Genomic DNA, 13,188 nt, shown 5'->3' on the forward strand with positions numbered 1-13,188 from the left:
AAAGGTTTTCTATAGGGTTGAGATCTGGAGACTGGCTAGGCCACTCCAGGACCTTGAAATGCTTCTTACGAAGCCACTCCTTCGTTGCCCTGGCGGTGTGCTTTGGATCATTGTCATGTTGAAAGACCCAGCCACGTTTCATCATCAATGCCCTTGCTGATGGAAGGAGGTTTGCACTCAAAATCTCACGATACATGGCCCCATTCATTCTTTCATGTACCCGGATCAGTCGTCCTGGCCCCTTTGCAGAGAAACAGCCCCAAAGCATGATGTTTCCACCACCATGCTTTACAGTAAGTATGGTGTTTGATGGATGCAACTCAGTATTCTTTTTCCTCCAAACACGACAAGTTGTGTTTCTACCAAACAGTTCCAGTTTGGTTTCATCAGACCATAGGACATTCTCCCAAAACTCCTCTGGATCATCCAAATGCTCTCTAGCAAACTTCAGACGGGCCCAGACATGTACAGGCTTAAGCAGTGGGACACGTCTGGCACTGCAGGATCTGAGTCCATGGTGGCGTAGTGTGTTACTTATGGTAGGCCTTGTTACATTGGTCCCAGCTCTCTGCAGTTCATTCACTAGGTCCCCCCGCGTGGTTCTGGGTTTTTTGCTCACCGTTCTTGTGATCATTCTGACCCCACGGGGTGGGATTTTGCGTGGAGCACCAGATCGAGGGAGATTATCAGTGGTCTTGTATGTCTTCCATTTTCTAATTATTGCTCCCACAGTTGATTTCTTCACTCCAAGCTGGTTGGCTATTGCAGATTCAGTCTTCCCAGCCTGGTGCAGGGCTACAATTTTGTTTCTGGTGTCCTTTGACAGCTCTTTGGTCTTCACCATAGTGGAGTTTGGAGTCAGACTGTTTGAGGGTGTGCACAGGTGTCTTTTTATACTGATAACAAGTTTAAACAGGTGCCATTACTACAGGTAATGAGTGGAGGAAAGAGGAGACTCTTAAAGAAGAAGTTACAGGTCTGTGAGAGCCAGAAATCTTGATTGCTTGTTTCTGACCAAATACTTATTTTCCACCATAATATGCAAATAAAATGAAAAAAAAACAGACAATGTGATTTTCTGGATTTTTTTTTTCTCAGTTTGTCTCCCATAGTTGAGGTCTACCTATGATGTAAATTACAGATGCCTCTCATCTTTTTAAGTGGTGGAACTTGCACTATTGCTGACTGACTAAATACTTTTTTGCCCCACTGTATATATATATATATATATATATATATATATATGTGTTTATATTTACATATACGGTATACAGTTTACTATTAGCTCACTTTATCCCCTTTCTACTTATGGCCAATTTTCATTCTTTAACTTTTGCAACCCATTTGAATTGACTTAAGGAAAAAATAAGTTAATGAATAAGGTGTGTGTATATATATATATATATATATATATATATATGACCCTATGATCATAAGCCTGGGCAGTCTGTGTTAACATCGCATACAAAGAAGGTTCATGTCCACTGGGCATGTTGTCAATCTTTTTCCCATCCTTGTCTTTTAGGTATAACTTTACTTTGAGGTGTATGGACATTGCGTGTGATGCCTATAATCACTTCCGAAACTGCTTGAACAATTTTGAAAAGATCAGCGATGGGAAGCTGAAGTGGACAGCGGCCGAAATCAAACCCGTCTTTCCACAATTCTTCTGCTACGAGCGACAGCACTTGGTAGGTTGTTTGTGCTCCAGCACTATATGTGCCAACAGTAGACATATACAGTCTTTGAATCGCAGTGTGATTTTGTCATTGTCTCCTATATGATGGTGATAAAAGCAATTATTGTTTTATTCCTTCTCCTTATTCGTTCTCATCTAGTGTGCTTGGTAATATAGCATATGCATATTTTTCCAATCAGGAATCAAAAACAGCCAGTTTGGACCTAGAGCTGTTGCATTTTATTTATTTTTTTTAATATCCCTTTGCGCTTTGAAAACCATAACTGAAAAAGTCAAAAAAGAAATGGATGAATTATATTTTATAATAGCAAAGGATATTAATTTTCCTCGTTATATCGATAACTTATATGTATATATATGTTAGGCGTCAGATTTCTGCGTTTACTCCGCAGGGATCCAGACCCTCACAATCTGCAGTCTCCTGCTGTTTATCTAATGCAGAGGAGATTGCAGAGGAGATTGCCTTGCAGCAAATCTCTCCTGAGGCTAAAGGGGGTTTTACACATAGCGATAGCGCTAACAATATCGCTAAAGCATCACCGATTTGGTGGCGCAGCAGCGATATCGCTATGTGTGATACTTACCTCCGACCGGCTCCCCCGCTGTCCATCGCTGATCGCGCAGCTCCATTTCTCGTCGGGCGCTTCCTGCTGGCGCCGACGACTGATGCGTGGACGCGAGGACGTCAGGATCGCCTCGTCTGAAAGGTAAGTAACGACCGCTGTATCGATGCTGCATCGCTGTGAGATCTGCCTGTTTGGCAGCTCACTAGCGACCATTTGGCGATGCACCAGCGATCCTGACCTGGTCGTATTGTGGTCGGGATCGCTGGTGCATCGCTAAATGTAAAGGGGCCCTAAGTCCTTCTGTCCTCCTACTGAGCATGCTCATGGGACGATCTCCCATTGGAGATCGGGAGTCATGTGCTCAGGTCCTGCTCCAGATCTCATTGGTCCATCACAGAGATCTGGAGGCTTGCGGAAGGTCCCGGCTGCTATAAAAGGTGCGCATGGCTGTTCCCTCATGCGCTAGTATAGACTTACTTGCTGCTGTGTGTATGAGGACGGATGTATGATTCTGGTGAATGACTCCTTATAAAACCCCTTCCCTCTGATATTACGTATGTGGTTAGGGACTGAGTTAGAATCAGCGCCAGCGCTCCTCTGCTGCAACATCCACAGCTGCTAGCGTCCGACTTTGCGCATGCGTCATAGCTTTGTCGTTTAGCGGCAGTGTCCACGCCGCGCTGCAGTAGCAGCTGTCCTTAGCGTCCGCAGCTGCAATGCCGCACACACGGTAGGTCTAGACGGACGTAGTGCCGCCGTCTTGGGCTACTCCTGTGACCTGATACCGTGTGTATATTTATACTGAGTACTGTGACCTCAACAGGCTCAGTCTTTGTGTTTGTGTTTTTTGGAATCTCTGTGACTTAACAGAGATTGCTCTGCGCACCTGGGTGACGTTTAACCCTGTACGCATTACCGCCATATTGCTCCTGCCACCACTTAGCAGCGGTTATATCACCTACTGCACGGTGGACCCCGAGCGGCGAACGCACTTTATTATTATTTTCATTTAGTGTGTTCCGCCGTTCCTAACAATATATTGCACCTGTCATTGTTTAGTGCCTTGCCTGTCTCCAACTGAAAAGCGGCCTCTTTGTTATACCCGTGTACAGTTTGTTTCTGCTCCTGCTCTCCTGTCTGTCAAAGTTCTCTCCCCTCTTCCTGTAATCCGTCAGAAAGAAAGTGAGACTCCCAGTTTCTAGCACTTTGGAGTAAATTTTCAGAGGTGAGACAACATAATGTGATTTGTCGATTGCCTATTACCTTTCATTTGAGATCAGGTTGCTTAAAATTACAATGGACATTTTTTACTGCCCTCTGTAAATCGAAGTCTAGTATAGTTGGACAGGACTACCTCGACTGTAGCTGGGTTCTAATTGAATCAAAGTCACCATGGTTTTTAGATTGGCAAAATACCATGTACGCTATATTAGAGGCCGTTAAATACAATCTGAGATTAATTTTTGTTCTAAAATCTATGTAGTTTATACCAAAAGGCTTCTTTTCCACTTGCCGTGTTTTTGAGGGCCGTTTTTGCGGCCCCAATAAATTTCTATGGGGCTGCAAAAACGGGCCGTAAAAATTTGTCGGACCGCCGTACACCATATGGCCGTGAAAAAATATCAAGCCTGCTCAATATTTTTCACGGCTTACGGACACAGCCCCCATTGAAATCAGTGGGGCCGCAAAAACAATGGAATCTTGCCCAGTGTGTTAAAGGGAATCTGTCACCCTTTTTTCGGCTTGCAGCTGCCGGCATAGACATCGGGGGCTTATCTACAGCATTCTGTAATGCTGTAGATAAGCCTCCGATGTAACCTGAAAGATAAGAAAAACACGTTATATTATACTTACCGGGGTGGGCGGTCTGGTCCAGTGGGCGTTGCGGTCCAGTCCGACGCCTCCCTTCTTCATGCGATGACATCCTCTTCTCCCGTCCTGTAATGGCTGTGGCGCAAGCGCACTGCTCTGCCCTGTTGAGGGCAGAGCAGAGTCCTGCAGTGCGCAGGCGTCTGGAGAGGTCCGGCGCCTGCGCACTGCAGAATTCTGCTCTGCCCTCAACAGGGCAGAGCAGTGCGCTTGCGCCGCAGCCATTACAGGACGGGAGAAGAGGACGTCATCGCATGAAGAAGGGAGGCGTTGGACCAGACAGCAACGCCCACCGGACCGGACCGCCCACCCCGGTAAGTATAATATAACGTGTTTTTCTTATCTTTCAAGTTACATCGGAGGCTTAGCTACAGCATTACAGAATGCTGTAGATAAGCCCCCGATGTCTATGCCGGCAGCTGCAAGCCGAAAAAAAGGGTGACAGATTCCCTTTAATTTTGCGGTACACCATGAAGACCGTATTTGCGTAACGCTATATTTTTGCTAGGACACTTCCATGTACTTCCTGTTTATCACTTTGAAGGTCTGCAGAAATCCAAGAAGATTTTTGCAGCCCGTTTTTGCGGCAGACCGTGAAAATTCCTGTAAAATGGGCCGCAAAAAACACGGCAAGTGTAAAAGAAGCCTTTTTAGGCTTTCACGTGTGGATGTAGCATGCAGCCAACAGCCATGCCCCTCTGCAGCCACAAGTAACCTCAAGAAGTTCTGATAACACTGATTAATCCTCATGGTAAATCCATTATTTGTTCATGAAGTTACAGTGCCTTGAAGAAGTATTCATTTTTTTTCCATTACACACACACTTAAATGTATTTTACTGGGATTTTATGTGAAATGCCAAAAAAAGTATCACGTATTTCTGAAATGTAAAGGAAATGAAACATGGTTTTCTAATTACTTCCAAAATATAAATCTAAAAATTATGACTTGCATATGTATTCAACCCTCTCTAGTGTGATACCCCTAAATAAAATCCGGAATGGCCAGCTATGAGACTTTGGTAAATAGAGCCCACCTGTACGTAAACACGTAGAAAAATCCTTTTTAGCCTCCATTTTCTGAGAGCCTGAACTTATTTTTTATATTTCTGTAGACTGTAGTTTTCACTTGTACCGTTTTTTGGGTGCATATGACTTCTTGATTACTTTTAGGTTTTTGTGAGCCTGGATGAGAAAAAAAAAAACAGCAATTCTGGTATTGTTTTTCATTTATTACACTTTAAAGCCATAAGTTTTTCATTTTCTTTTGTTTACAGAGCTCTATGAGATCTTGAATTTCTGCATAGTGAACTGTAACTTTTATTGGTACCATTTGTAAACTCTGGAATTTCAGATTTTTTTCTGGGGTGTGCACCATATGGAATAAATAGAATGTAGTTTTATTGTACTGGTCATTACTGATATAGTGATACCTGATTATTTGCAATTATCTTTGACATTCGTATGTTATTAGATTAATTTGTTTTGGGGTTTTTTTTAATTTTTTAGTCCCACGGGGAAATTTGAACATGTATTAATCTGATCTTATAAATCATACACTGCACTACTTACATAGTGAATTGCATTATATAGCCTCTCAGTGGTATACAGCCAGCCGAATAGATGGTACTGTTAGGCTTTGATCTATGGCAGACCCAGAGGCTATGATTAGGGTCCGTTACATTTAGCGATGCACCAGCGATCCCGACAACGATCAGGATCGCTGGGGCATCGCTAAATGGTCGCTAGTGGGCTGCGAAACAGGCAGATCTCAGCAGTGACGCAGCAACGATCCAGCGATGCTCGGCGGTCGCTCCTCCCTGTCAGACGGCAGTGATGATGACGACATCCGCCTGCGTCCATGCGTCGCTAGTCGGCGCAACGAGAAGAAAATGGCCCAGGACGTTCGAGCGCAATCAGCGATATCCAGCGAGGGGGCCTGTTGGAGGTAAGTGTCACATGTAGCGAGATCGCTAGCGATATCGCTCTAGCGTCACAAAATCAGTGACGCTTTAGCGATATCGCTAGCGATCTCGGTATGTGTAAAAGTCCCTTTAGGCCTCTAGTTACCAGACCAACAATTAGCTCTTCACAGTGGTGCTGCAAGGAGCTGAGGGAACTTAAGGAGTGATCTCCCTCTGTCATTAGCAAAAACATCATGTAAAGAGATTAACTGTGGCATGTAAGGTAATTGAGCCTCTTCAAAGTACTTTCAGTGCACAGTTCAAACTGTGTCTGAGTTAGGAGAGTATTGGAGCTGCCACGGAATCAGTCCATATGTCCAAATAAGTTGAACCACAGAAATGAAGCAGATGGGTGCATGTCCAAGCTAATAAGCATAGCAAACATGGAAAAAGTAGAGTGACGGCACACCAAAAGTAAAATTAAAAACCTTTATTGCGACAATTCAAGCTATATTAAAAACTAGTATCCTGACGTGTTTCAGATGCGTTCAATGCACCCTTAGTCATAGGATACAAGACATAAAATAAAGCAATCATTAATTATACATTCACAAAATGTGATTGCAAAACTCTAGAGAAAGAAACATATACAGTGCCTTGCAAAAGTATTTGGCCCCCTGGTACTTTTCAACATTTTCCCACATATCATGCTTCAAACATAAAGATACCAATTGTAAATTTTTGGTGAAGAATCAACAACAAGTGGGACACAATTGTAAAGTTGAACAAAATTTATTGGTTATTTTAAATTTTTGTGGAAATTCCAAAACTGAAAAGTGGGGCTTGCAATATTATTCGGCCCCTTTACTTTCAGTGCAGCAAACTCACTCCAGAAGTTCATTGTGGATCTCTGAATGATCCAATGTTGTCCCAAATGACTAATGATGATAAATATAATCCACCTGTGTGTAATCAAGTCTCCGTATAAATGCACCTGCTCTGTGATAGTCTCAGGGTTCTGTTTGATGCACAGAGAGCATCATGAAGACCAAGGAACACAACAGGCAGGTCCGTGATACTGTTGTGGAGTAGTTTAAAGCCGGATTTGGATACAAAATGATTTCCAAAACTTTAAACATCCCAAGGAGCACTGTGCAATCGATCATATTGAAATGGAAGGAGTATCAGACCACTGCAAATCTACTAAGACCCGGCCGTCCCTCTAAACTTTCATCTCAAACAAGGAGAAGACTGATCAGAGATGCAGCCAAGAGGCCCATGATCACTCTGGATGAACTGCAGAGATCTACAGCTGATGTGGGACAGTCTGTCCATAGGACAACAATCAGTCATTCACTGCACAAATCTGGCCTTTATGGAAGAGTGGCAAGAAGAAACCCATTTCTCAAAGATATCCATAAAAAGTGTCATTTAAAGTTTGCAACAAGCCACCTGGGAGACACAACAAACATGTGGAAGACGGTGCTCTGGTCAGATGAAACCAAAACTAAACTTTTTGGCAACAATGCCAAACGATATGTTTGGCGTAAAGGCAACACAGCTCATCACCCTGAACACACCATCCCCACTGTCAAACATGGTGGTGGCAGCATCATGGTTTTGGGCTGTTTTTCTTCAGCAGGGAGAGCGAAGATGGTTAAAATTGATGGGAAGATGGATGGAGCCAAATACAGGACCATTCTTGAGAAAATCTTTTGGAGTCCGCAAAACACCTGAGACTGGGACGGAGATTTGTCTTTCAACAAGACAATCATCCCAAACATAAAGCCAAATCTGCAATGGAATGGTTCACAAATAAACGTATCCAGGTGTTAGAATGGCCAAGTCAAAATCCAGACCTGAATCCAATCGAGAATCTGTGGAAAGAGCTGAAAACTGCTGTTCACAAACGATCTCCATCAAACCTCACTGAGCTCGAGCTGTTTGCCAAGGAAGAATGGGCAAGAATTTCAGTCTCTCGATGTACAAAACTGATAGAAAGAAAAGGAAGAAAGGTCCAGCTCCAGAAATTTAAAATCCAGGAGAGACCTGGAGAATATCCCCATGCGGGGAACTTTGTTACCGTTACTTGATCACAAGCAGCCATGAATGTATTTTAAATATGATACAATAAAAATCCTGGATTTTAAATTTCTGGAGCTGGACATTTCTTCCTCTTCTTGGAGTGATTATACGTCCTGGCAGAGACGTGTCCGCGCTCAGAGCTTTTCAATAGTTCTTACGAACCTACAAGAGGTGAGCTGAAATTTATCTTTTTCGGTACAAAACTGATAGAGACATACCCCAAGTGACTTGTAGCTGTAATCGCAGCAAAAGGTGGTGCAAAAAAGTATTAAGTTAAAGGGGCCGAATAATATTGCACGCCCCACTTTTCAGTTTTGGAATTTCCACAAAAATTTAAAATAACCAATAAATGTCGTCCAACTTCACAATTGTGTCCCACTTGTTGTTGATTCTTCATCAAAAATGTACATTTGGTATCTTTATGTTTGAAGCATGCTATGTGGGAAAAGGTTGAAAAGTTCCAGGGGGCCGAATACTTTCGCAAGGCACTGTATGTTAATAAATATAAAACAAATCATTTCTGGAATTCATACCTTGAGGAAATTTGGTATCTAATTTCAGAATCTAATAGGCTTCACGAGTAAATAACATTCTTTGTTTATTACCACCTCGAATCGGATGAGAAATTCTTTCAAAAGCAAAAAAGGCAAGATGGGTGGTGTCCCCCTGGTATGTGTTCACAAAATGTTTCGCTGCACCAGAATAGCTGGCATTTTTATTTGAAATATTAGTAAGATGCTCTGCGTTATTTTATTAGCAATAAAAAAAAGTTTTTTTTATTTTACGGGTTGTACATCCAATGTATTGTTTTTTACATGCTGCACAACAGAGGCAATAAATGACAAACACTGAATTACAATTAATGAAAGAAAAAAGCCAGGAACAGAAAAAGAAAAAACTTCTTTAGTTTTATCCAGACCAAAAACGCATGCGGTACAACAACTTCCAGCACATTTGTAAAAACCCACAACAGACAACCATGATTTAGGAAAAGGATCATATCTCAATAGGCTGGGTGAGAGAGCGTTACCAAGACTTAAGCCTTTTCTCGCAACATAACAACATCCGTTGCCAATAATTGCGCTTAATTTCTCATCATAGTTTAAGACCGGCAAATATTTCTTAACAATTGCTTTTATAGAATTGAACTGGGGGCTATAAGGTGTAGAAAAAGTTATATTTCCATTTTGATAAACAGAAACATCAGATTTGCTAGAAAAAAATCTAGGTTGGTTAGAAACTCTAAAAAATGCCTGTTTTACATGTTTTACATTGTGCTGTTTGTACCCTCTATCTAAAAGACGCTGCGTGACAAAAGATTCCTGGTCAGAACAAAGACGTCTGATTCTATTAAACTCTCCATATGGAATTGCTTTAATTGTGTGTCTGGCATGAGATGATGAAGACAAAAGAAGCGCATTGCCAGAAATATTTTTTTCTGTATACAGAAGTATGTATTCTATCAGTAGAGGAATCACCCAATAACCAAATGTCCAAAACAGGAACTTCATTACCAAAATTGCTGATGGTAAAAGATAAATTGAGATTATTGGAATTTAAAAACGCATGGAACCCTTCCAAATCTGAACAGAAACCTTTCCAAATGAATATCGGATCTTTCACATACCTGCCGAACCAGTGAATATAATGAGAAAAATGATTCAAATCAGAGAGAAGAAATTTTTCTTATTACCAGGACATATAAAGAGTGGCAAGAGGAGAAAATTTCAGCCCCATCGGAGTTCCAAGGATTTGCAAAAAAAAAAATTCTTTATTAAACATAAAAAAAATTATGCTCCAGCAGGTATGTGAGCGATCTGATAAGAAAAAACTTCAGTTTCACAGAATAATTACTATAACTATCCAGATGATAGTTAATAGCCTGAATGGCTAAATTGTGAGGGATAGACGAGTAAAGACGGTCATAAGACATACATTCAGCATGAATATGGCTCGAATATGTCAAATCAGATTCGACAACCGGATACGAACAAATTCGCTCTTCTCCACTTATGATGTTGTTCTTAATAATGGATGGGGTAGGGTCGGTTTTTAAGATATATAAACCGCTTGATAATCATCAGTAGATGGATTAGCAATTTTCTGGGGATTGAAATGTAACTACTACACCTTAACGGAAATTTGTCAGATCTATTCACTCCCCCCCCCCATCCCCATCCAAAACTGTTTATAGATGTATTTTGTTCTGTGAAAGATAATATCATCCACACCTTTACTTATGCAATCTGTTGCTCACTGACTGAAAAACCATCATGCAATTGAGGCTTAAGTGCTCTTGGAGTGTCAAAGCACTTCCCAACCCGCTGCCTGTTTTGGCTTTGCATTACTACCGTGTGTGCACCACCCCCTAGGTAAAGACCTTAAAAATTATCGCTGAATATCTCTGGACAAGTTTGACAAATTAGTTAAAAAAAACACTCAGGTAAGTAATGGGAACAAAATAAGAGTAAAACGTGATCTCTTTTGACCTGTTGTCAGGTCCTCTTCATACAATTTGGGAGGGTGCATCGTGCTGACCGATATCCTTTAAAAAAAATCAAATTTGTTTTAGTTCTGGCCCCTAGTTTTTTAACTTTCCTAGGGAAAGTTTTGTTAAGTCTGTCTCCATGCATGTAGAAATTTCATTTCATGCTTTTTAAACGTTGTTCATTTTGGAATAAAGGATCTTGGTTTGTTTCAAAGATCTCTCAATTTATTCTTGAGGCGATCAATAGAGTCAGACAGTTTTGCAACATTAGGAACGTTAATTTGACAAAACGACGATCTCAATTTCTTAGATCTCTTGTTTCTTTTTTTACCGTAGCTGCTATTTGAATAAATATGACTGTAATGTTGGCTTTGAGAATACACCACAGAATTTCTGAATTCTTTCAGGGATACTTTAATCTAATCTCTAGTTGGTGGAGATTTTTTTAAGGAGAAAAAAAATAAAGATGGTGAGGTATAGTTAAATACAACATCTAACATGAAACCTATAACCTAAAACTAAACTTTATTTGAGCCATTCAAATATTCATACAGACAAATTAACAAAAAGACTGCAGCAGCCAGTCCAGCAATAGAAATATGTGGTGGATAACAATATACCCTATGAGGCCCTATTGAACCCTGATACACCCTTCTTTACAGCGGAGGTTGACACCCTAACTAGAGCAGTAATTAAACCGCTAACTAAATGAAGCAAACCATAACTAGATCAAAATGTAACATATTTATTAGAAAAATTAAAAAGTAGTAAAAAAAGCCAAATTTCAGAATGCACAAAAACATACCCCAAACAAGGGGGAACCAATGAATCCAGACCAAAATGTAAAAAAAACTGGTATCACACAGCTTCAAGGAAAAGATGAAACATATATAAACATATCTATTGCAATAAGCATTGATTAAGGCATGACATCATAAAATCCATAGGGAAGGGTAGATACCAAAAAAATTAAATAAGTGCTTAAAGCATCAATACAAATGGTCTCCCTATCTAAGATTGTATATAAGCATGCCTCAGTATAGCCTGTGGTTATATTGCACATAGAGTAAAGAATTAGTGTTACCTTGTTCAAGATAGCACAGAATAAAGTGCAGGTGGTCTAGCGGTGTCCCCCCGCGCCCCGACGCGCGTTTCGCCCTTTGCTCCTGGGCGGAGGTGGAGGGAAATGTTTTACCTCAAAAATAATCAGCTGTGAACCCATACTAGTGTCCTTTTACTCTTTTGCTTCTTCCCCTGCCCAGGAGATGTGGTATGATCAGACCATGTCACTGTACAGTCAGACACAGCCATTACACAGTACACAGCAGGGGCACATTTATAAGATTATCTCAGCACAGTTAATTTAAACAGATCCAATTGTGGAAATAATTGTTATTCCAAAATCGATTGATTAAAATGAACTTTTGTTTGTGGGAAAGCCCCTTTGATAAATGCAAATCATATTGACCTAAATTTACCATGAACATAAAGTACAATATGTCAGGAAATAAAAAAAAAAATTAAGAATCAGTGATATGTAGAAGCATTCCAGAGTTATTAATTTGTGTAGCGAACAATGAAAACGTAGCACTCAGCATGAGTTGCAGTTTTAACAGTCCTTTATTCTAGCATACGTGCCTGGAGGAGCTGTGGGCATACAGGGGTGAGGAAAACTGGATGATGGCCGTTTCACGCTACAGCTTGCACGTCTACGGGACCCATAGAACCACAAGTTGTAGCGCGTAACGGACATAGTCCAGTTTTCTTTACCCCCTGCCAACTGCTACTCCGGGTACGTTTGCTGGAATAAAGGACTGTTAAAACTGCAGCTCGTGCTGAGTGCTACGTTTTCATTGTTCTCTATGCACATTTCACGCAATGTCTATTGTGGAGCACCACCAATGTTTGCTGCAAGTGGCTAAATATACACAGTATAAGAGGACTAGTTATGCAGATGTAATAGGACTGCTCTCTATACCACTTTACTTCTATATTATATTTCAAAATGATTACCACATAAAGTGACACTGGTCATATTTGTAAAATTTGGGCTTGGTTAGGAAAGTGGAAAAAATGGCTTATGTGGCGTGATGTTGTGTTATGGTGTGTGGGGTATAATTCTGTCTATGTTCATAGTTTTACTGATTTTTGGAGTGTTGTTTTGTTGCTCTGTATCATTCTGAATATTTCACGTCTGGTCCAGAGTCTTAATTACCTTACAAAAGGTCCGATAGTGAATTTGCTGCAGTTACCATCTAAAGCCTGAATGTGTCCATGCCTCTTGATGAACCCCTGCTGTCTTTTTCTGACTGTCCGTTCATGACCCTCTGCTCTCCAAATGCTGCAAAAGTATTGCCTTGATCTCTAAGGCACCGTTCTCAGGTCAGGGGGCCTGAAAACCTTCCAATCTGTCTGCCTACCCCTGGATATAAGGAGGAGGGCCTGAGGAGGACACAGAGACCAGTAAGATAGATCCAGTGTGGGATGCTTATGCTAAGGCTAGCACCCCAGAAAGACTTGGAGAAACCTGGTTACCCTGGAAAATATTTCTGGAGGAGCCCTGTACAGAGAAGTATCT

The 13,188-nt window shown here is 41.1% G+C and overlaps 1 protein-coding gene across 2 annotated transcripts in view; it reads left to right on the forward strand.

Moving 5' to 3' along the window:
- Positions 1-13,188, forward strand: part of METTL22 (methyltransferase 22, Kin17 lysine) — a 316,617-nt gene that overhangs the window by 281,722 nt on the left and 21,707 nt on the right. For both annotated transcript variants that reach the window (XM_073542802.1, XM_073542803.1), the window contains one exon: positions 1,526-1,691. In XM_073542802.1, the coding sequence (XP_073398903.1) occupies positions 1,526-1,691 (166 nt within the window). The remainder of the gene's footprint in view (positions 1-1,525; positions 1,692-13,188) is intronic.

This window comes from Dendrobates tinctorius, unplaced genomic scaffold, assembly GCF_039654945.1.
Source record: "Dendrobates tinctorius isolate UK_male_01 unplaced genomic scaffold, ASM3965494v1 ptg000129l, whole genome shotgun sequence".
NCBI classification, from domain to species: domain Eukaryota; kingdom Metazoa; phylum Chordata; class Amphibia; order Anura; family Dendrobatidae; genus Dendrobates; species Dendrobates tinctorius.